At 50.5% G+C, this 20,989-nt stretch overlaps 2 protein-coding genes across 4 annotated transcripts; both read left to right on the top strand.

The window, feature by feature from the left end:
* The first annotated feature begins 1,429 nt into the window (after positions 1–1,429).
* LOC133243868 (testis-specific Y-encoded protein 3-like) lies at positions 1,430–5,063 on the top strand. 2 transcript variants are annotated; one of them, XM_061410594.1, is made up of 6 exons: positions 1,432–2,166; positions 2,759–2,836; positions 2,979–3,090; positions 3,232–3,377; positions 3,497–3,583; positions 4,844–5,063. In XM_061410594.1, exons 1-6 carry the CDS (start codon positions 1,639–1,641, stop codon positions 4,865–4,867), a joined length of 975 nt encoding a protein of 324 aa, XP_061266578.1. In that variant the 5' UTR covers positions 1,432–1,638; the 3' UTR covers positions 4,868–5,063. The 2 variants fall into 2 exon arrangements, with proteins under 2 accessions (XP_061266579.1, XP_061266578.1); XM_061410595.1 differs by lacking the exon at positions 2,759–2,836 and having other exon boundaries at positions 1,430–2,187.
* Positions 5,064–17,132: 12,069 nt separating this feature from the next.
* LOC133243869 (testis-specific Y-encoded protein 3-like) lies at positions 17,133–20,765 on the top strand. 2 transcript variants are annotated; one of them, XM_061410596.1, is made up of 6 exons: positions 17,134–17,869; positions 18,462–18,539; positions 18,682–18,793; positions 18,935–19,080; positions 19,200–19,286; positions 20,546–20,765. In XM_061410596.1, exons 1-6 carry the CDS (start codon positions 17,342–17,344, stop codon positions 20,567–20,569), a joined length of 975 nt encoding a protein of 324 aa, XP_061266580.1. In that variant the 5' UTR covers positions 17,134–17,341; the 3' UTR covers positions 20,570–20,765. The 2 variants fall into 2 exon arrangements, with proteins under 2 accessions (XP_061266581.1, XP_061266580.1); XM_061410597.1 differs by lacking the exon at positions 18,462–18,539 and having other exon boundaries at positions 17,133–17,890.
* The last annotated feature ends 224 nt before the right edge of the window (positions 20,766–20,989 follow it).

The following is a 20,989-nucleotide window of genomic DNA, read 5'->3' as shown; positions in this document are numbered from 1 at the left end:
CTACAATTGCCTTCTTGAATCCTGAAATTGTATACATTTCGGATATGAAGATCTCAATGAAATTTTACTGACATGAAGTGTGAAATTAAGGTCTGGCAAACCAATATGGAATTGGAATTATCTCTATTTCATAAATGAAATTCTGGGCACCACTGTTTCTTCGTGAAATACTTAACTCCTTGTATTTCTCATGTATAAATCAAGGACTGTCCACCATGAAATAAGGAGTTCTCTATACTTCCTGTATCCAAATCTAGGCATGATTCTCCCTCATGGAAGATGGACTTCTCTATATTTCACATCTGAAGATCAGAATGAACATTTTCCCGTTAGAAATAAAGACATCTATGCATTTCATGCGATCCACTGGTTCTTCAGTCTCTGAAACACCTGTTGGCATTTGTGGCTCTGTGTGTTGCACGCATGGGTGTACTTGTGTCACGTGTTTGTGTGTGTTTGTGGGGGGGTGGGGTGTGGTGGGTCTGTGCGTGTGTCAGGACTAAGGGAGGTAGGTGCTCAGTGTGAAACAGCAGACATCCTAGGAGAAAGAGCGTGAGCAGTGGAAACTGTCCAGGCACTTAACCTGAGTGTGCCCACCTGAGCTAGGCGGCCCGGACGTAGGAGTAACTAATGGTCAGGAGGAGCACTTTGGTCCACTTGAAACACTTGCAGGAACAGCTCTGTGCCTCTGGCAAGTGCATCTGCAGGCGCACATCCTTAGCTACGTGGGCGCCTGCTCTAAGCCACGGGCCGGGGGAAAGGCCGAGGGCTGACAGACCGTAGGCCAGGGGCTCCAGGCTGGTTGGGCTTGGGGCTGCATCGTGGGGCTTGGACAGCTAGCCGAGGAAAGTGCTCTACCTCTTCCTCAGAGGAGGGCTGCATTCCTGACAACTGCTCAAGCCTAAGGCACAAGTTTAGCCGTGACTCTGCAGCAGGTGCACATGGGTGAGGTCGGCGTAAGCCCGCCCCCACCCGGGCCCCCGTCCCGCTTCCCCATCCCCCTCCACCGCGCACTCCTCCCCCAAACCCCCCTACCCTGCCCGCCTCCCTCCTACTCCCCCCACCCCCACCCCGTGGCTTGCGGTTTGGATCGGAGGAGAGCAACTCTGTCCCTGAGGTACCCAGGAACCCTGTCTTCCTGAGTGGGTCCCTGAGCACACGGGCGCGCTGCCCCAGGGGCAACTTCAAGCTTGAGGACTGTTGCAGCTTCAGGTGGTCCTGGCTCTCCCAGTCGCTGCTCGGGCGCGGCTGCACTGCTAGGCAGGCAAAAGGCTTGCCAGGACACGCCCACTTTGCGCTGGGCCGACATTGGCCGCCTGTCACAGGCTGGCAGAGGGCCCAGGATTCCAAGGGGCGTGTCCCAGGAGCGAACCGCTTTAGACTCCATTTGATTGGTTCTGGGATGAGGTCAGGAGGTCAGGGTGGAGAGTTCAGCCCCTTCCCGTCGCCATAGTAGGCGGGCCTGGTGGCACAGGGTTCTGCGCATGCGTCTCTCCCTTTCGCCGTTCCCTGGCTCTTGCCCAGTAACCCGTCGGTAATAGGACCACGTAGACTGCGGCCGGCGGGCGGCCCGTGAGGGCCGTCTGCCGTGCTCTAGCGTCCAGCTTGTTTGCAGCTCCGGGCTTCGGCGAGAATACCATGGAGAGTGAGACGGGGCCAGAGGAAGGCGGCAGCACTCCGGGATCCTGGATCTTAGTTGTGAGCCCGGGTCTTCATGAGGGAGGGGCCCTGGGGCCTTCCAGTCCGGTGGGGGCGGCAGAGGCGATGCAGGCCGCAGGTGGTGCGCCAGGCGAGGAGGCCGCCCTCTTCTGGGTGGAGGCAGTGGAGGAAGGTGCGGCTGTGGAGGAGGGAGAGGTGGCGGGACTCGGGCAGGAGTTCCAGCTGCTGGTGTTGGACGTCATGGAGGAGGTGGAGGTGGTGGCATACGAGGAGCAGGAGCAGGTGTCCTCGGAGGAGCATGTCCACGACCATCCAAGGCCCGGAGCCCTGAGTGACCGGCCTGCACTGGAGGCGCTGGCGGCCCTGCAGCTGGAGCTGGAGCCCGTGAATCAGAAAGCCCAAAGGGCGCATGCTCGCCTGAAACATAAGACCAGTCAGCGGCGGAAGGTGCATCTAGAACACAGAAGCGCCATCATCCAGGGCATCCGTGGCTTCTGGGTCGAAGTTGTATCCCTTGGTGTGGTGCTTGTGAGTTTTGTGTTTGTTTGTTTGTTTAAGCCGGGCTATGGCAGGAACAGTTTACAGATCTGGCAGTTCTGGTACCGTATTTACTTTTCTGGATGGTGGGTATTGGTTACCGTCCTGCATATCTGTTCCTGATCGTAGGTGTGATGTCCTTGCTGTTCTGGCTAGCCCAAATTGATAGTTAGGCTATACTTTGAGAGGTCCCAATCAGAATTGTCATTAGCACCAGGGTCTCTTCGGAGAGAAGGCTTGTCTGGAATGGGGGAGGGGTGGGGAAGTGTAAGCGGTCCTACGGGTTCTAGCTAGGAGTGCTTGTTTTCCCGAAGTAAGCTAACTTTCAAGGGGCTGAGATGAAGCTTATCCGGTTAGGAAGAGAACCTCCTCGTGGTAGGGCATTCATGGGCACAGCCTTGGACCTTGTGCGGCATTCATATAGCCCGCGTGAACCGAAATGTGACGAGTTAACCAGTAGCAAGTTGAAGTCAAACAGGGAGGGCCATTCTAGTCTTTAGGCTAGCTTTGTTCTTCCAGCACTTTTACCTCTAGCATCTAGAGGCTCCTTGACCTAAAGCAGTTTATGAACCACCCCCAAATGTCAGTTTTGATGAGCAAGCAAGATGCAGACATGCTTCACTTCATGACCAACTTGGAGGTCAGGCAGGGGACACTGATGATTGTGGAGGGGAGGTGACTGGGGAGGGGAGAGGGCATGGTCTATCCCTAACACAGGAAAGGACAGCTCTTCTGTAAAGAGGTTTCACACCCACCCCACCCCGCACACTTTGTCCTGGCAGGTGGAGGAATTCAGGCATCCCACTCGTCACTGCAAGATCACATTGTCCTTTCGGAGGAATAGGTATTTCCAGAATGAAGTGATTGTCAAGGAGTACCTGATGAAGGTCACTGGTGAGAAGCTGCTCCCTGGATCTTGGGTGGGGGCGGGGGTGGGTAGGGGTGGCGGGCGGTGGCCCGGTGGTTGGGGGCAGAAAAGTCTAGGTTGAATCGAAAAGTGATTTAGGTCTTTCTCCCAAACTGCTTTTCCTGCAGGATACCACGCATCTCGTTCCACTCCAGTTCAGTGGCACCAGGGCTTTGAACAGAAGGCATACAGGCGCAGGCACCACGACAGCAGCGTTAACTTCTTCAACTGGTTCTTTGACCACAATTTCACAGGATCTGACTGGATTGCTGAGGTGGGGTCCCACGTGGCCACTGGGCCAGAACGGGTGACTTATGTCGGAGTTGTTGGCCGTGCACGGGAGGGCTCATGGTCTGGCCAGGCCTGTGCTGACCTTGCTCATTTCCCTGGCAGATCATCATAAGGGATCTGTGGCCCAATCCTTTGCAGTACTATGTGAGGAGGAAGGCTGCACCACGAAAGGTACCAGGAGAACGAGAGGTGAGGCACCCAGCGGCCGAGCACTGGCATAAGTGTTGTCCAGAAACTTGGGTCATTTATTCCACTTGTGAAGACACTGAGACTCCGTGGAGTACACAGTGACACCAGGGCATGAGGGAATCAGCAAGGGACAGCAAGGGTAGAGAACTGGGGTGAAGAACAGGTTCTAAGTAGAGAAGCTTGAGGTGGATGAAGTGGCCTGGACAGGCCAAAGCCACTGCAGTTTATATCTGAGGCAGCTGCACATCGCTGAACCGTCATTCCATGGCCAACAAGTCCAGCCTCAGGCTCCTCTTAAATTGGGACCCACCTGCTCTTCCTCATGAAGTCCCATTTCCAAAAAGGCCTGTGAGTCTCCTTTGTGCAAGGCGGTTCCCCCAGTGACCCATCATTTGATTCGATTCTGATCACCACGCTCGTTTTGGTTTTTAATTTGCGTTTGCATCTTTTTCCTGCCACCCTCATTCTCAGCATACTGACCGCTCTGCAGGATTATGGAGAATCCTCTTTTATTTATTTTAACTGGAGGATCATGACTTTACAATACCGTGACAGGTTTTGCTGTACATGGGCCAACATGAATCACCGATAGGGATACACGTGTCCCCCCAAATGCCGAACCCGCCACCCACCGACCTCCCCTGCCTGGCTGTCTGGGTTGCCCCACAACATGACTTTGGTTGCCTTGCTGCACGCGTCAAACTCGCACTGGTCATCTGTTGTGCATAAGCTAATGTAAACGTTTTGGGGCTACTCTCTCACATTGACCCACCGTCACCACCTCCCACTGAGGCCAAAGTCTGTTCTTTATATGTCTGTTACTTCTTTGCTGCCCTGCATGTTGGATGTTCAGCACCACGTACAAGGTCCTCAACTCCATATATTTGTGTGAACGGACAGGGTTTGTCTTTCTCTTTCTGACTTACTTCACGCGGTATAGTAGGCTCCACGTTCATTCCATCTCATTAGAACTGACATGGACGCGTTCCACGTTAGTGCTGTGTAAGACACCGCTGTGTATGTGTACTCCAACTTCCTTATCCCTTCATCTGCTGATGGACACGTAGGCTGCTTCCACGTCCTAGCTATTGTAAATAGTTCTACGCTGAAGACTGGGATACCTGTTTTTTACTCTGTGCTTCTAGGGCATGTAAACGTTCACAGACACACCCCCCTGGGAACTGACTTGAAAGAATCAAGCTGTCTTTAGAGTTTCCGGGGAGGGTAAGTGTACATATCTCTGTCTCTCTGTTTTGAAAGGAACCCGATCCCCCCAGCTTTTGAGACACTTAACGATGGCGTGCCCCCCTTCACCTAAAACAGAAAACCGAAGAAGCTGCTTCACGTGAAGACCAATGGCCAGCATAGTTCTCTTGGACGGGAAAGTAGTGAAGAGTGGTCTGGTGCTGAAGTGGATCGACAGTGAGACACCAGTAACCCTGAATTCATTGCAAAGGAAAAATAAAAAGCATCAGCTGCATGTGTGCGTGTATTGTTTGGGCAGGTCCTCAGGACAAACACTTCAGCTGCATGTACGAGTGTCAGTTCACCGCGTGGGAATTACCAGTCTGTGGAGATTCATAGAGGGGGCTAAGTCGTATGTTGGGGTTGTGTCAGGGGGTGACTTTCTTCCTATGGGGTGGGGGTTGGGGAGGACGGAGAAGGAAGATGAGGGGCCTACTGACTGTGGGTCTGGCAATTTTACAAGGGAAATGTGGCTGTTCGTGGAAAGGGCCTGGTGAACAAGGGCCAGAGATTGAAACAGTGGAATGCAATTCTGTTGGAAGGTGGTGGCCCAGGTATCTTCTCTGTTGCCTATCATCATACACTTGAATAAGGGTACAGAACAAAGGAAAAGCCTTATCATTGAACTCGCTATGAACCTCGAAGGCCACATGTGTATGAGTGTGTATATGAGTGCACGGTCAGCTTTGCTGAGAGTCTGCTTCCCAGAGCTAGGGTTCCAGGTAACATCTTAGGGCATTGTGTATAAGGTATATGGAGGGGGGCTGTGGCCTAGGGAGAAAGTGAGGGGTGGGAAGGCAGTGAGGATACTAGTTTCTGGCAAAGGTGACCAGGGGAAAAGAGAAATTGCAAGGAATCAGATAAAGGAAAACAGATCCCATCGTAGATGTTAGAGCTCATGTGAACTCTGTTATTTTTTCCAAGAACTCAGCTTCGGTATAGCGTGTCCGGGGCAGAAGTGAGGGGAAAGAGGCTGTTAGGGTGAGCCTATGCAGCCATGTGGTCTGTGTCCCATGCTGCTGCTGCTGCTGCTGCTGCTGCTGCAGCTCAGGGGTCAATATCCCTTTTTCCAGGAAGGCTTAAGGTCTTTGCCCAAGGCCCTCTGTCAGGCCAAGCTGTAGAAAAAGCATTTTTTCTCACCAGCCCTCTGGTGACAGTTTCTCTTCCTTGTGGAATGGCTCAGCACAGAATGTTTTCAACCACAAAGGAGCTGTCCTTCATCTAGGGCTTTGCCACTACTGTGTGGGCCAAGGGCCAGTGGGAACAGCTGGAGCATATGGAGCTCACTGAGGGACTGGTCGGCACTTAGGGTGGTCCTTCTGAAGTAGATGACTGCTTTCTGGAATCGCGTCCACCTCTGGATTGAGCAAAAGACAGACTGGCACGAATGGAGCAGGCAGAGTTCAACGTCTGTCCCCCCACTGTTGTCCTCTCATCCCAGATAGAAGGGCTCCACCGTGGGCATGCCTGAGGGTGATGTCGCACATGAAGTTCTGTCTCGCATGAAGTTCTCACCCTACAACTTTTCTCCCTGAAGCAGCATCTCTTTTGAGGGCAAAGGGTAAAGTTCACAGGTTTCATGGATGTCCTCTTCACGGTGCCCTGCATGAGATCTCCTGCCCAGGGCCAGCTTTTGCATTTGGCCATGTACACCCCAGCTTTGCCCCTTCTCCAGAGACGCATCTACAGCGCTAGAAGGCAAGGCTTGGCCGTCTCTGGGTGCTTTCTGAACAAGCAGCCCAGGAGACACTGGAAACATGTCTTCTTACTTTCTGAATCTGTCAACGTCCAAGAATCCGTGGGGCTCCGGCAGGCTGGTACGTGTCTTTCCCAGTCCTAGTTCAAAACAAAACAAAGCAGAAACTATGGTGTGATAACTCGACAGCGGGTGTGAGATGGCATACTGGGGCATGGTTTTCGGGACCTTAGACTGGGCTCATTCTAGGGACTGCATGGCATTTACCCACATTCAGAAGTTTCCGTAAGGCATTGCAAAGAAGTTAAAGACAAGAAAAGTTTAGGACAGGGTCCCCCAGTGCCTAATATTTCCTGCCAGTGCTTCAGGACCAGGGTTGGCATTAGCTCTGACCTGTCCTCGAGTGGAGTGCAGAGATAGTCTTCGTTGACTGGATGGTCATCCTCTGGAGACTTGCCGTGACTTGTGTCCCAGGCTCTCTAGGGCTTTCACTTGGGCCCTAAAGGCTAGGTGCTCTTAGAGTTGACTGCACACTTGGATGTGTCGTGTAAGGTTTTCTTCCGCCGAATATCGATGCGTGTGAGACTCGCCGGTTTAGTGATGAATTCACGCGCATTCTGGCTCCACCAGCCTGAGCTGCATTTGCTTCCTGTGCCCTGGATGTGTTCATGTTTTCCTCTGTTTAGAATGAAGACTGGGTGTCTCCATTGTGTTTGCCCATGAATGTGAGTTGATGTTTCTTCCTGTGGGTCTGCCTATGCCTCCTGTCCTCTTTCATGTTGCACCCATGCTTGTGCCATTATGCACAGCTCTGCTGCCATATCTGTCTGAGTTCTTGCACGTCCCTATTCAACCTACATGCGTGGTATTGCTCGTATTCACTCCTTCTTTGGTTAAGTTTGCGTATCTTTGTTAGACTGCATGTGAATTGGACCTATTCTTTCCTTCCTGGATCAAATGCTTCCAACATCTTGAATTGTGACTTTTTGAAAGACTTCCATGATATTTGTGCACATCAAGAAATGCTTTATCACAGGAATAGTTAACAGTGACCCACATGTGGAAACAAGAATACCCACACACTTACAGTAATGCCCGACGTGCAGGAATATCACTCATTGCAGGGAGAATATTGATTAGGATCACAGAGGGCAAAGATGTTGCAGGAATGCATATGTCAGGAAATTTTTTTTTTTTCTCTGTCAGGAACGGTTTGGGGTTGACTTGTTAAGTGTTCTGTAAACAGCACCGCACGGTTGAAATACACTAACGTTTACCCCTACCCATGTGTCCTTGTGTTGATCATTCAACTGGCATTGCCCATGCAGAATTTCTTCATGATTGTAAGTAAATCATCACCCAGGTGATAGGAATTGGGGCTTGCCTTTCTGTACAGAGAAAGTTGTGAAAGAGTTCTTGTCCTCAGTGACCTTCTATAGCCTAGGGAAAAGGCGGTGCGAGATCAATTTCAAGTTCAAAGTCCCTTGCTATTTCTGTGTCGTTTCTGGAAGGAAAGCCCAGGGAATGGAATCACACCAACCCGACTGGCACGGTGAACCAGTCCAAGGCAACAGGAGTAGAGAACACAGGCACAGGTCACTCCGCTGTCCACAGTGAGGACTTCCAACCCTGCCAACCTCTTTGGATATCAGTCCCACTCATGAGCCATTCCCATTCACCTTCCACGATATACCATAGAAGTAGAAGAGGACACTGACTTGATCAATTAGCGAGTGAAAACATCAACCGGGGCAAAAAAAAAAAAAAAGAGCGGTGCTTACCAAAGTCCATTATCCTGGATCAGTAAACCAAAGTTCCGCATGTGTGCAAGTTGCTTTTCAGAATTGTTGGTGTGTGAGTGTGTGAGTGTGTGTATGAGTGTGTGTGTGCGTGCACGCGCGTGCAAACACATGTGCGCTGGGCAAAATGTGTGTGTGAACTCTCTGAACTGGCCTGGCTGGGGGATGGAAGAATGCACACTGAAAACATGAAAGAGCTTGTGTAAAGTACGACGATCTTGGGGCGGCAGAAACACTGGAGAAAAGCCCTGGAGAAAAGCCCAGGGATCTCACCCACGGAGCAAGCTGTACATGTAAACAGGCATGTAAGTGTAAACACGGATCCCTGAGGAGAAAGGAGAGGCAGGCCAAAAGCACCTGAGGCAAGTCAGGGAGGATGCTAAGGAGCAGAGCCAGAGTGGGCCAGACTCCCCGGCACAGAAGAGGGGCTACGCACAGCCCTTAGGACACCCGGCCACAAAGGGTTTTCTGTCCTCAGGTGAAGGAGCATTCTTTCCCCGACATGACCAGCCATATGAACACAGCTTGCCCTTTTCTCTAAGGTTTGGGAACTGTAGCAGCACTTAGCGCTGCTACGTGCAGCCTTTGCCAGTTTGAAACATCACTCCTTAAAAGGGTGTCCTAGGTTGATCCTCTCACCTGTCCCAGTCCCACAGGCCTGGGCTGATGGGGTAGGCTGGCGTGTGTTCTCACCTGGGGGCTGGATGAGAACAGAGCTACTTTGAAAGCGCCTCTGTACAATAAATGCGCAGACTTCAATTCCTCTGGCACTGGTGAGTCATGGCTCTTAGCGGGACACTGTTCTTAGCATCTCCGGATTGAGAGATGTTTCGTCTCTAAATCTCTCTCTACACAGAGAAGTCCAGGTTTGTGTCACATTTGGACACGTGGGCAACAGTCTTTTACGTGAAGCGCGGAACTCGTTATTTCCCGAAAGAATACATGCATTAAGTTTTCTGCCAAGAAATGTGGCATTCTCTCTGTTTCACCTGTGAAAATCTCACCACAAACTTCCCAAAAGGGAAATGGAATTCTCTATATGTTATATGAATCATGGGTGCACGTGTTATTTGCCGGCATGAAATTTGGAATTCTGTGTATTTCCCGTATGAAAACCTGGGTGCTGACTTTTGCACATGAAATCTGGAATGTCGTGTATTAAACTTAGGAACATCAGGCCACTGATTTTAGCACACAAAATACGGAATTTTGATGACTTTACGTATGTAATCCGGGGCACTGATTTTTCCTCTGTTGAGTACGGATTTCCTTACATGTCCTTATCTTTCCTCTGTAAGAAAATCGTGGCAGAGACTTAGTCCATGAGCTAATGAACTGTTTATATTTCATGTAGGAGAATCTGGGTCGTGATTTTCCTACATGAAACATGCAGTTCTCTGTATTTAATGAATGAACATCCGGGCACCGATTTTCCTGCCTTGAATATGGGTTTCTCTACGTCGGCATTTGAAACTCCAGGCACGGAGCTTTTCCCCGCGAAATATGAAATTCTGGTATTTCACGTTGAATTGCGCATAAACAAGGTAACACGAAATACGGAATTTTTCATCTTTCTCATTTGAAAATCTGTGTGCTGACTTGCGTTATGAGTTACAGAACACTGTATATGTAACAACTGAAAGAATTGGCCTCGATTTTCCTACACAAAATATGGAATTTTCTATTTCATACATAAAGTGATTTTCACGCTTGAGGTATGAAGTCACTGTCAATGAAAACACGAAGTCAATCCTTGTTCAAGGTGATGAACAGGTAAGTCAAAAACCTTGAGCATGTGACCACACCTGAAAGGGGAACCCTGAATGTTCTGAAACTCTGAGACTGGATAAAACCTGGTCTTTTATGCAAAATGGGGGGACAGAAGTACTAACTAAGAGCCCTAACCCCAAGACCTGGATGTTTCCTCTTTAGCCACACTCACTCTTGAGCAGGGTTGCTTTAAAAAGCCACATGTAAGAACAATCAGTCTGGGGACAGCGGACAGCCGTGGTCAGCCGGCCTGGTGTGAATTCACAAGCGAGCTCTAAGGCAGGTCAAGCGGGGATTCTAGATCCTGGCTGCTACCATTCAAATGCCAATTAGACATTCACGGATTATGTGACCCCGGACAACCTGTTTGACCTGGCCAGATCTCAGTGTGCTCATCTGTAACATGGGTGTGAGGACGTCCATGAAACCCCACTGGTTGAGACCTAGCCTTCCAATGTGGGGGGTACGGTTTTGATTCCCTACTCAGGGAGATAAGATTCCCCAAGCCTTGTAGTCAACGACACCAAAACGTTTTGAAAGAAGGAAAGTACAGCAATATTACAACAAATTCAATAAAGACCTTACAAATTGTACACATTAAACAAAAGTGTTACTGATATGAAGCCCAATGAGACATTAGGCTTTCTCTCAAAAGACATTAGGTGTTCACTCAAAAACCCGCTTTCATTCTACAGCTGTGTAGCAACTCCTGTTCTAGGCCCCAGCAGGGAGCAGAAGGGACTCCCCAGACAGCTGCAATTCTGGTGGTGATTTTCACTCCCCGGGTCCTCCAGACATGAACCTGCACATCACTCCAGAGCACCCTCATCTGACAGCAAGCTTTACTTGCCCGGATTAGACAGTGAGCATGAAAGCACTCGGCAAATTAAGAGAGAAGTAGAGAGGAGGGCTGGGGTGGTGGACGGGACGCTTTGGGAATCTGGGATTACCAGGTGCAAACTCTTATACGTAAAATAAACAACAAGGTCCTCCTGTGTAGCACAGGGAACGACAATCAATATCCTGTGGTAAGCCATAATGGAAAGGAATATGAAAAAGTATGCGTGTATATAACTGAATCATTGTCTTGTACCGTCGAAATTAATACACCCTTCTACATCACCTATACTTCAATAAAATAAATTTTAAAAGACAGAAGACAGAACCTAAATGGAGAGTGTGCCCACAAGTGAACACAGAGCAGGCAAGCCTGGCCACCACATCCCTAACAAGGACCAGGCCAAGAGAACAGGCGAGTTGGGGAGGGATTCCACCACTTCCTGGTCCCCTTTAATTCCTGGAAAGACCCAAAGCTGGGCTTCCCCAATCCAACCACGGGCACTCACTCTGCTAGCGTACTCGGCGGTGCCTGCAGCGACATCAGCTGAAGCGGTGGCGATGGGCGGGCTGACCGAAGATGCAAGGGTGCTCGTGGGTCCTGAGCTGGGGACCAGGGGCGACGAATCCGTGTTGGTCACCAGGGTGATGGTGGAGGTTGATGGCTTCTGTGTGATCTCGTTCTGCTGGACACCTGAAAAAGCAAATGTGCTTGGTCTCCCCACCGCCTGGGGAAGGCTGTCCCAGCTCCAAGCGGCGGTGGGAGCAGGGCCCAATCCACACTCTTCGAGTTTCTCTGCTTTCAAGGGAAAACGACTCTCACCTTAGCCAAATTTGAGCAAGGCTCCACGGAGCCCTTTCTCAGTAAGGCCTGCACCTGGGTCTTTAAGTTTCCAACGGCTCAAGGCTGCATGCCTTGGATGACCCCCACCCCTTTAAAGTCCCCACCTACGAAAACTCAAGGCTGCCAATAGAAGTGCCTATGTGCTCCACTCAAAACTTAAGGATAGGGCCCGTTGCCCAGTCTCTACGGGAGGGCAGAAAGCCTGCCTTTAAGAGGTAACAGGGTTAGCAAACCCAGATATTCCGCATGGACCAACACCCCCTGCGCACGTTCTGTCAAACTGTCATTTTCTGACTCTATAGACTTCCCATGATTCCCCTTGCCTATTCCCAAATTCTCCCTTTAAAACCCCAGTTCCTTGTGTACACATTGGTGTTGGTGTCAGTTCATGCTGGACATTTGGCCCTCCTGCAATAGTAAATAGAGGACTAAAATCTATCCAAAGCAGTCGATAGGGTCAGTGTAGTCCCTATAAAGCTACGAGCAGTATTTGTCAGAGCACTAGGACCAGTCATTTCACAATTGGTATGGAAATCCAAAACACCTGGAAGAGCCAAAGCAATCTTGACAAAGAAGAATGGAACTGCAGGAATCAGCCTGCCTAACTTCAAGCTATACTACAAAGCCACAGTCATCAATGCAGTATGGTACTGGCACAAAGACAGAAACATAAGTCAATGGAACAAAAGAGAAAGCCCAGAGATACATATCCACACCTACGGACACCTTATCTTTGACAAAGCAGACGAGGATGTACAATGCAGAAAAGACAATCTCTTCAGCAAGGGGCGCTGGGAAAACTGGGCAACCACGCATAAAAGAATGAAACTACAACACTTGCTAACACCGCACACAAAATATAAACTCAAAATGGATCGAAGATCTAAACATGAGACCGCAAACGATTACACTGCTGGAGGAAAATATAGGCAAAACACTCTCTGGTGTAAAGCACAGTAGGATCCTCTCTGGCGAACCTCCCAGAATAATGGGAATAAAAGCAAAACTAAAACAAATGGGACCTACTTAAATTGAAAAGCTTATGCTCAACGAAGGAAACTACAAGCAAAGTGGAAAGACAGCATTCAGAATGGGGGCAAATAATAGCAAATGAAGCAACTCGTACAGAATTAATCTAAAAAATATACAAGCAACTCCTGCACTCAATTCCAGAAAAGTAGGCGACCCAGGCCAAAAAAAAATAATCATCATCATCATGGGCCAAAGAACTAAACAGACATTTCTCCAAAAGAAATACAGATGGCTATCAAACACAGGAAAAGATGCGCAACATCCCTTACTATCAGAGAAACGCAAATCGAAACCACAACGAGGTACCATCTCAGGCCGGTCAGAATAGCTGCTGTCCAAAATCTACAGACAATGAATGTTTGAGAGGGGGCAGAGAAAAAAGAAACCCTCTCACACTGTCTGTGTGAATTTCAAACTAGCACAGCCACTATGGGAACAACGTACAGACTGCTCAAAAACCTGGAATTAGAACTGCCATACAACCCAGCAATCCCTCTGCTGGGCATACACACCGAAGAAACCAGAATTAAAAGACTCTCGTGCCCCAGTGTTCGTCGCGGCTCTCTTTACAACAGATAGGACGTGGAAGCAGCCTAGATGTCCATGGGCAGACGAACTGGAGACGAAAGCCGGGGTAGATATAGACAGTAGAATATTACTCAGCTCTTAAAAAGAATGCATTTGAATCAGTTTTAATGAGCTGGACGCAAGTGGAGCCTCTTATGCAGAGAAAAGTCAGTCAGAAGGAAAAACCCACGCATATATATGGAATTGAGACAGATGGAATTAACAGTGACCCTATATGCGAGACAGCAAAAGAGACACAGATGTAAAGAACAGATTTCGGGACTCTGTAGGAGAAGGCAAGGGTGCGATGGTTTGAGAGAATAGCATTGAAACATGTATACTATCACATACGAAATACATCGCCAGGCCAGGTTCGATGCACGAGACAGGGAGCTCAGGGCTGGTGCACTGGGATGACCCTCAGGGATGGGATGGGGAGTGAGAATCAGGATGGGGAACGCATGTACACGGCTGATTCGTGTGAACGTATGGCAAAAACCACCACAATAATATCAAGTAACTCACCTCCAATTAAACTAAACTTTTTAAAAAACGTACAGGATAACAAAGAGCGAGCAGAAAATACTTTAAACGAGTGAGAATAAAAACACAGCGTATCAGAATTCGTGAGATGCAGATCTAGACGTGCTTATAATTTTAAATGCTTGTATTAGAAAAGAATAAAAGCCTAAGCCAGTGGAAAGAGAAATGGCAAACTCCGTCAAGGCTTTCAGCAAAGGCCACACACAGGAAACGTGAGGGAGGGGTGTGATAAGCCGGTGCAAACTTCTTGCGGTCACATCTTGTGTTCTTGAGGTGAGCTGGTGGCCAGCTAACTGTGTCCTGCAATCCTCAAGGGAAACAAGTATGATTCCCTATCCCCTGAAAGGAGATTCCCCAGATTGACTTTCACCCTCCAAGGTCCTGGTTGCGAGAAGGGGGTCCCCGTATAGCCTGGTAGTCCCAGCTGGAAGAGGCAGGTCTCAGTTCTCTGTGCCCTCCTCTTACCAAGGCCCCCACACACTGCCCGGCCACCTGCCATGAGGGAGCCAGGTACCCAGCACGCAGCTGACCCTCAGCCTCCTCCGTCTACCCAAATGGGGAGCTCGGTCCTGTAGACTGTGACCCATGGACATTGCCACAACCATTCGGACATGGAGGTGGGCATGGGACACGGTGGCCGTTGCTTTGAAACCTGGGCCAGGCCGCTGAGTGGCTCCAGCAAGGGCTCCGGGACTCTGCAAGACACAGCCTGTCCTCACGCTTGTCCAAGCGCCACAGTTCATTACCCAGCCCAAGGCCCAAGGGCCTGGAAGGCCCTGTGGGAAGGCTTTGATATCTCTCTCAGTGCATTCAGCTGAGAGGCTTTCTGTTGGTGGTGTTGGGTTTGCGAACTTCCCTAATGGTCTTGGGCTGAGGCCTGCAGCTCCGTTTTCCATCCTGCCTCTTTTACAGTGTCTTCCTGGATGAGCTGAGTCAACCTGTGACTAAAAGATGGTAACGTGGACCATCGGGGGCCATTTCCACTGGCCCGATGACCACATCCTACTCTCTTTCTAAAACGCAGGGCTTTCAACGTGACAATGTCGTGTGATGTAAAAGCCTTCATCTTCCTCGAACTCAAGTATTTAACTCAGCATACTCTCCTCAAGAACATGTATTGCAAACGGGGCTACCATTTATTTTTTCACTGCCGGAATTATACTTGACATGTGATGTACTTCCAACCATTATTTTGGGGCCATAGTCACGTTACAGTGTTTCTTTGGTTTCTGCTGTGCGTGAATCAAGTTTTAGCTGTACGTGTATCCCGTCAATTTTGGATTTCCTTCCCATTTAGGCCACCACAGAGCAGTCGAGTCCCTTTCTTCTTTCACTTTTCTCAAAACATAGTACTTTTTTCTTTTTATTAAATTTAACTGGGGGTTAATTATGATACAATATTGTAATGGCTTCTGCCATGCATCAACATTAATAAGCCATAAGTACACAGGGGTCCCAGCCATCCTGGAGCCGCTCCCACATCCCTGCCTACGCTATTCTTCGGGATTGCTCCAGAGCACTTGCTCTGCATTCCCTGATTCATGCAGATGAAAACCAGAAAGATGAATTTTCTGCATAAAATATGCAATTGTCCTTCTTTCACATGTGAGAACATGGGTGCAGAGGTTTCTACCTGAAATAGGAAATCGGTATTTCATGTATGAAAATCGACTTGCATCATTTTCTTCATCATATGTGGAACTTTGTGTCTCCCAGACGTATATCTGTGCACACGTTTTCCTACATGAGTGGGGAATTCTATATATTTTAGAGATGAAAAGTTGAGCCTACAATTGCCTTCTTGAATCCTGAAATTGTATACATTTCGGATATGAAGATCTCAATGAAATTTTACTGACATGAAGTGTGAAATTAAGGTCTGGCAAACCAATATGGAATTGGAATTATCTCTATTTCATAAATGAAATTCTGGGCACCACTGTTTCTTCGTGAAATACTTAACTCCTTGTATTTCTCATGTATAAATCAAGGACTGTCCACCATGAAATAAGGAGTTCTCTATACTTCCTGTATCCAAATCTAGGCATGATTCTCCCTCATGGAAGATGGACTTCTCTATATTTCACATCTGAAGATCAGAATGAACATTTTCCCGTTAGAAATAAAGACATCTATGCATTTCATGCGATCCACTGGTTCTTCAGTCTCTGAAACACCTGTTGGCATTTGTGGCTCTGTGTGTTGCACGCATGGGTGTACTTGTGTCACGTGTTTGTGTGTGTTTGTGGGGGGGTGGGGTGTGGTGGGTCTGTGCGTGTGTCAGGACTAAGGGAGGTAGGTGCTCAGTGTGAAACAGCAGACATCCTAGGAGAAAGAGCGTGAGCAGTGGAAACTGTCCAGGCACTTAACCTGAGTGTGCCCACCTGAGCTAGGCGGCCCGGACGTAGGAGTAACTAATGGTCAGGAGGAGCACTTTGGTCCACTTGAAACACTTGCAGGAACAGCTCTGTGCCTCTGGCAAGTGCATCTGCAGGCGCACATCCTTAGCTACGTGGGCGCCTGCTCTAAGCCACGGGCCGGGGGAAAGGCCGAGGGCTGACAGACCGTAGGCCAGGGGCTCCAGGCTGGTTGGGCTTGGGGCTGCATCGTGGGGCTTGGACAGCTAGCCGAGGAAAGTGCTCTACCTCTTCCTCAGAGGAGGGCTGCATTCCTGACAACTGCTCAAGCCTAAGGCACAAGTTTAGCCGTGACTCTGCAGCAGGTGCACATGGGTGAGGTCGGCGTAAGCCCGCCCCCACCCGGGCCCCCGTCCCGCTTCCCCATCCCCCTCCACCGCGCACTCCTCCCCCAAACCCCCCTACCCTGCCCGCCTCCCTCCTACTCCCCCCACCCCCACCCCGTGGCTTGCGGTTTGGATCGGAGGAGAGCAACTCTGTCCCTGAGGTACCCAGGAACCCTGTCTTCCTGAGTGGGTCCCTGAGCACACGGGCGCGCTGCCCCAGGGGCAACTTCAAGCTTGAGGACTGTTGCAGCTTCAGGTGGTCCTGGCTCTCCCAGTCGCTGCTCGGGCGCGGCTGCACTGCTAGGCAGGCAAAAGGCTTGCCAGGACACGCCCACTTTGCGCTGGGCCGACATTGGCCGCCTGTCACAGGCTGGCAGAGGGCCCAGGATTCCAAGGGGCGTGTCCCAGGAGCGAACCGCTTTAGACTCCATTTGATTGGTTCTGGGATGAGGTCAGGAGGTCAGGGTGGAGAGTTCAGCCCCTTCCCGTCGCCATAGTAGGCGGGCCTGGTGGCACAGGGTTCTGCGCATGCGTCTCTCCCTTTCGCCGTTCCCTGGCTCTTGCCCAGTAACCCGTCGGTAATAGGACCACGTAGACTGCGGCCGGCGGGCGGCCCGTGAGGGCCGTCTGCCGTGCTCTAGCGTCCAGCTTGTTTGCAGCTCCGGGCTTCGGCGAGAATACCATGGAGAGTGAGACGGGGCCAGAGGAAGGCGGCAGCACTCCGGGATCCTGGATCTTAGTTGTGAGCCCGGGTCTTCATGAGGGAGGGGCCCTGGGGCCTTCCAGTCCGGTGGGGGCGGCAGAGGCGATGCAGGCCGCAGGTGGTGCGCCAGGCGAGGAGGCCGCCCTCTTCTGGGTGGAGGCAGTGGAGGAAGGTGCGGCTGTGGAGGAGGGAGAGGTGGCGGGACTCGGGCAGGAGTTCCAGCTGCTGGTGTTGGACGTCATGGAGGAGGTGGAGGTGGTGGCATACGAGGAGCAGGAGCAGGTGTCCTCGGAGGAGCATGTCCACGACCATCCAAGGCCCGGAGCCCTGAGTGACCGGCCTGCACTGGAGGCGCTGGCGGCCCTGCAGCTGGAGCTGGAGCCCGTGAATCAGAAAGCCCAAAGGGCGCATGCTCGCCTGAAACATAAGACCAGTCAGCGGCGGAAGGTGCATCTAGAACACAGAAGCGCCATCATCCAGGGCATCCGTGGCTTCTGGGTCGAAGTTGTATCCCTTGGTGTGGTGCTTGTGAGTTTTGTGTTTGTTTGTTTGTTTAAGCCGGGCTATGGCAGGAACAGTTTACAGATCTGGCAGTTCTGGTACCGTATTTACTTTTCTGGATGGTGGGTATTGGTTACCGTCCTGCATATCTGTTCCTGATCGTAGGTGTGATGTCCTTGCTGTTCTGGCTAGCCCAAATTGATAGTTAGGCTATACTTTGAGAGGTCCCAATCAGAATTGTCATTAGCACCAGGGTCTCTTCGGAGAGAAGGCTTGTCTGGAATGGGGGAGGGGTGGGGAAGTGTAAGCGGTCCTACGGGTTCTAGCTAGGAGTGCTTGTTTTCCCGAAGTAAGCTAACTTTCAAGGGGCTGAGATGAAGCTTATCCGGTTAGGAAGAGAACCTCCTCGTGGTAGGGCATTCATGGGCACAGCCTTGGACCTTGTGCGGCATTCATATAGCCCGCGTGAACCGAAATGTGACGAGTTAACCAGTAGCAAGTTGAAGTCAAACAGGGAGGGCCATTCTAGTCTTTAGGCTAGCTTTGTTCTTCCAGCACTTTTACCTCTAGCATCTAGAGGCTCCTTGACCTAAAGCAGTTTATGAACCACCCCCAAATGTCAGTTTTGATGAGCAAGCAAGATGCAGACATGCTTCACTTCATGACCAACTTGGAGGTCAGGCAGGGGACACTGATGATTGTGGAGGGGAGGTGACTGGGGAGGGGAGAGGGCATGGTCTATCCCTAACACAGGAAAGGACAGCTCTTCTGTAAAGAGGTTTCACACCCACCCCACCCCGCACACTTTGTCCTGGCAGGTGGAGGAATTCAGGCATCCCACTCGTCACTGCAAGATCACATTGTCCTTTCGGAGGAATAGGTATTTCCAGAATGAAGTGATTGTCAAGGAGTACCTGATGAAGGTCACTGGTGAGAAGCTGCTCCCTGGATCTTGGGTGGGGGCGGGGGTGGGTAGGGGTGGCGGGCGGTGGCCCGGTGGTTGGGGGCAGAAAAGTCTAGGTTGAATCGAAAAGTGATTTAGGTCTTTCTCCCAAACTGCTTTTCCTGCAGGATACCACGCATCTCGTTCCACTCCAGTTCAGTGGCACCAGGGCTTTGAACAGAAGGCATACAGGCGCAGGCACCACGACAGCAGCGTTAACTTCTTCAACTGGTTCTTTGACCACAATTTCACAGGATCTGACTGGATTGCTGAGGTGGGGTCCCACGTGGCCACTGGGCCAGAACGGGTGACTTATGTCGGAGTTGTTGGCCGTGCACGGGAGGGCTCATGGTCTGGCCAGGCCTGTGCTGACCTTGCTCATTTCCCTGGCAGATCATCATAAGGGATCTGTGGCCCAATCCTTTGCAGTACTATGTGAGGAGGAAGGCTGCACCACGAAAGGTACCAGGAGAACGAGAGGTGAGGCACCCAGCGGCCGAGCACTGGCATAAGTGTTGTCCAGAAACTTGGGTCATTTATTCCACTTGTGAAGACACTGAGACTCCGTGGAGTACACAGTGACACCAGGGCATGAGGGAATCAGCAAGGGACAGCAAGGGTAGAGAACTGGGGTGAAGAACAGGTTCTAAGTAGAGAAGCTTGAGGTGGATGAAGTGGCCTGGACAGGCCAAAGCCACTGCAGTTTATATCTGAGGCAGCTGCACATCGCTGAACCGTCATTCCATGGCCAACAAGTCCAGCCTCAGGCTCCTCTTAAATTGGGACCCACCTGCTCTTCCTCATGAAGTCCCATTTCCAAAAAGGCCTGTGAGTCTCCTTTGTGCAAGGCGGTTCCCCCAGTGACCCATCATTTGATTCGATTCTGATCACCACGCTCGTTTTGGTTTTTAATTTGCGTTTGCATCTTTTTCCTGCCACCCTCATTCTCAGCATACTGACCGCTCTGCAGGATTATGGAGAATCCTCTTTTATTTATTTTAACTGGAGGATCATGACTTTACAATACCGTGACAGGTTTTGCTGTACATGGGCCAACATGAATCACCGATAGGGATACACGTGTCCCCCCAAATGCCGAACCCGCCACCCACCGACCTCCCCTGCCTGGCTGTCTGGGTTGCCCCACAACATGACTTTGGTTGCCTTGCTGCACGCGTCAAACTCGCACTGGTCATCTGTTGTGCATAAGCTAATGTAAACGTTTTGGGGCTACTCTCTCACATTGACCCACCGTCACCACCTCCCACTGAGGCCAAAGTCTGTTCTTTATATGTCTGTTACTTCTTTGCTGCCCTGCATGTTGGATGTTCAGCACCACGTACAAGGTCCTCAACTCCATATATTTGTGTGAACGGACAGGGTTTGTCTTTCTCTTTCTGACTTACTTCACGCGGTATAGTAGGCTCCACGTTCATTCCATCTCATTAGAACTGACATGGACGCGTTCCATGTTAGTGCTGTGTAAGACGCCGCTGTGTATGTGTACTCCAACTTCCTTATCCCTTCATCTGCTGATGGACACGTAGGCTGCTTCCACGTCCTAGCTATTGTAAATAGTTCTACGCTGAAGACTGGGATACCTGTTTTTTACTCTGTGCTTCTAGGGCATGTAAACGTTCACAGACACACCCCCTGGGAACTGACTTGAAAGAATCAAGCTGTCTTTAGAGTTTCCGGGGAGGGTAAGTGTACATATCTCTGTCTCTCTGTTTTGAAAGGAACCCGATCCCCCCAGCTTTTGAGACACTTAACGATGGCGTGCCCCCCTTCACCTAAAACAGAAAACCGAAGAAGCTGCTTCACGTGAAGACCAATGGCCAGCATAGTTCTCTTGGACGGGAAAGTAGTGAAGAGTGGTCTGGTGCTGAAGTGGATCGACAGTGAGACACCAGTAACCCTGAATTCATTGCAAAGGAAAAATAAAAAGCATCAGCTGCATGTGTGCGTGTATTGTTTGGGCAGGTCCTCAGGACAAACACTTCAGCTGCATGTACGAGTGTCAGTTCACCGCGTGGGAATTACCAGTCTGTGGAGATTCATAGAGGGGGCTAAGTCGTATGTTGGGGTTGTGTCAGGGGGTGACGTTCTTCCTGTGGGGTGGGGGTCGGGGAGGACGGAGAAGGAAGATGAGGGGCCTATTGACTGTGGGTCTGGCAATTTTA

This window comes from Bos javanicus, chromosome Y, assembly GCF_032452875.1.
Source record: "Bos javanicus breed banteng chromosome Y, ARS-OSU_banteng_1.0, whole genome shotgun sequence".
In the NCBI taxonomy this organism is placed as follows: domain Eukaryota; kingdom Metazoa; phylum Chordata; class Mammalia; order Artiodactyla; family Bovidae; genus Bos; species Bos javanicus.
The sequence above is the reverse complement of the archived record's forward strand: the minus strand, read 5'-3'. Positions and strand labels throughout refer to the sequence as shown.

Bases quoted from the DNA above. Each gene is read 5' to 3' on its own strand.
- LOC133243868 (XM_061410594.1), top strand. From the start codon at position 1,639: ATGGAGAGTGAGACGGGGCCAGAGGAAGGCGGCAGCACTCCGGGATCC. The intron at 2,167-2,758 runs GTATCCCTTGGT...GACCTAAAGCAG, and splicing joins GTGGCTTCTGGGTCGAAGTT to TTTATGAACCACCCCCAAAT. The intron at 3,091-3,231 runs GTGAGAAGCTGC...CTTTTCCTGCAG, and splicing joins GTACCTGATGAAGGTCACTG to GATACCACGCATCTCGTTCC.
- LOC133243869 (XM_061410596.1), top strand. From the start codon at position 17,342: ATGGAGAGTGAGACGGGGCCAGAGGAAGGCGGCAGCACTCCGGGATCC. The intron at 17,870-18,461 runs GTATCCCTTGGT...GACCTAAAGCAG, and splicing joins GTGGCTTCTGGGTCGAAGTT to TTTATGAACCACCCCCAAAT. The intron at 19,081-19,199 runs GTGGGGTCCCAC...TTTCCCTGGCAG, and splicing joins GATCTGACTGGATTGCTGAG to ATCATCATAAGGGATCTGTG.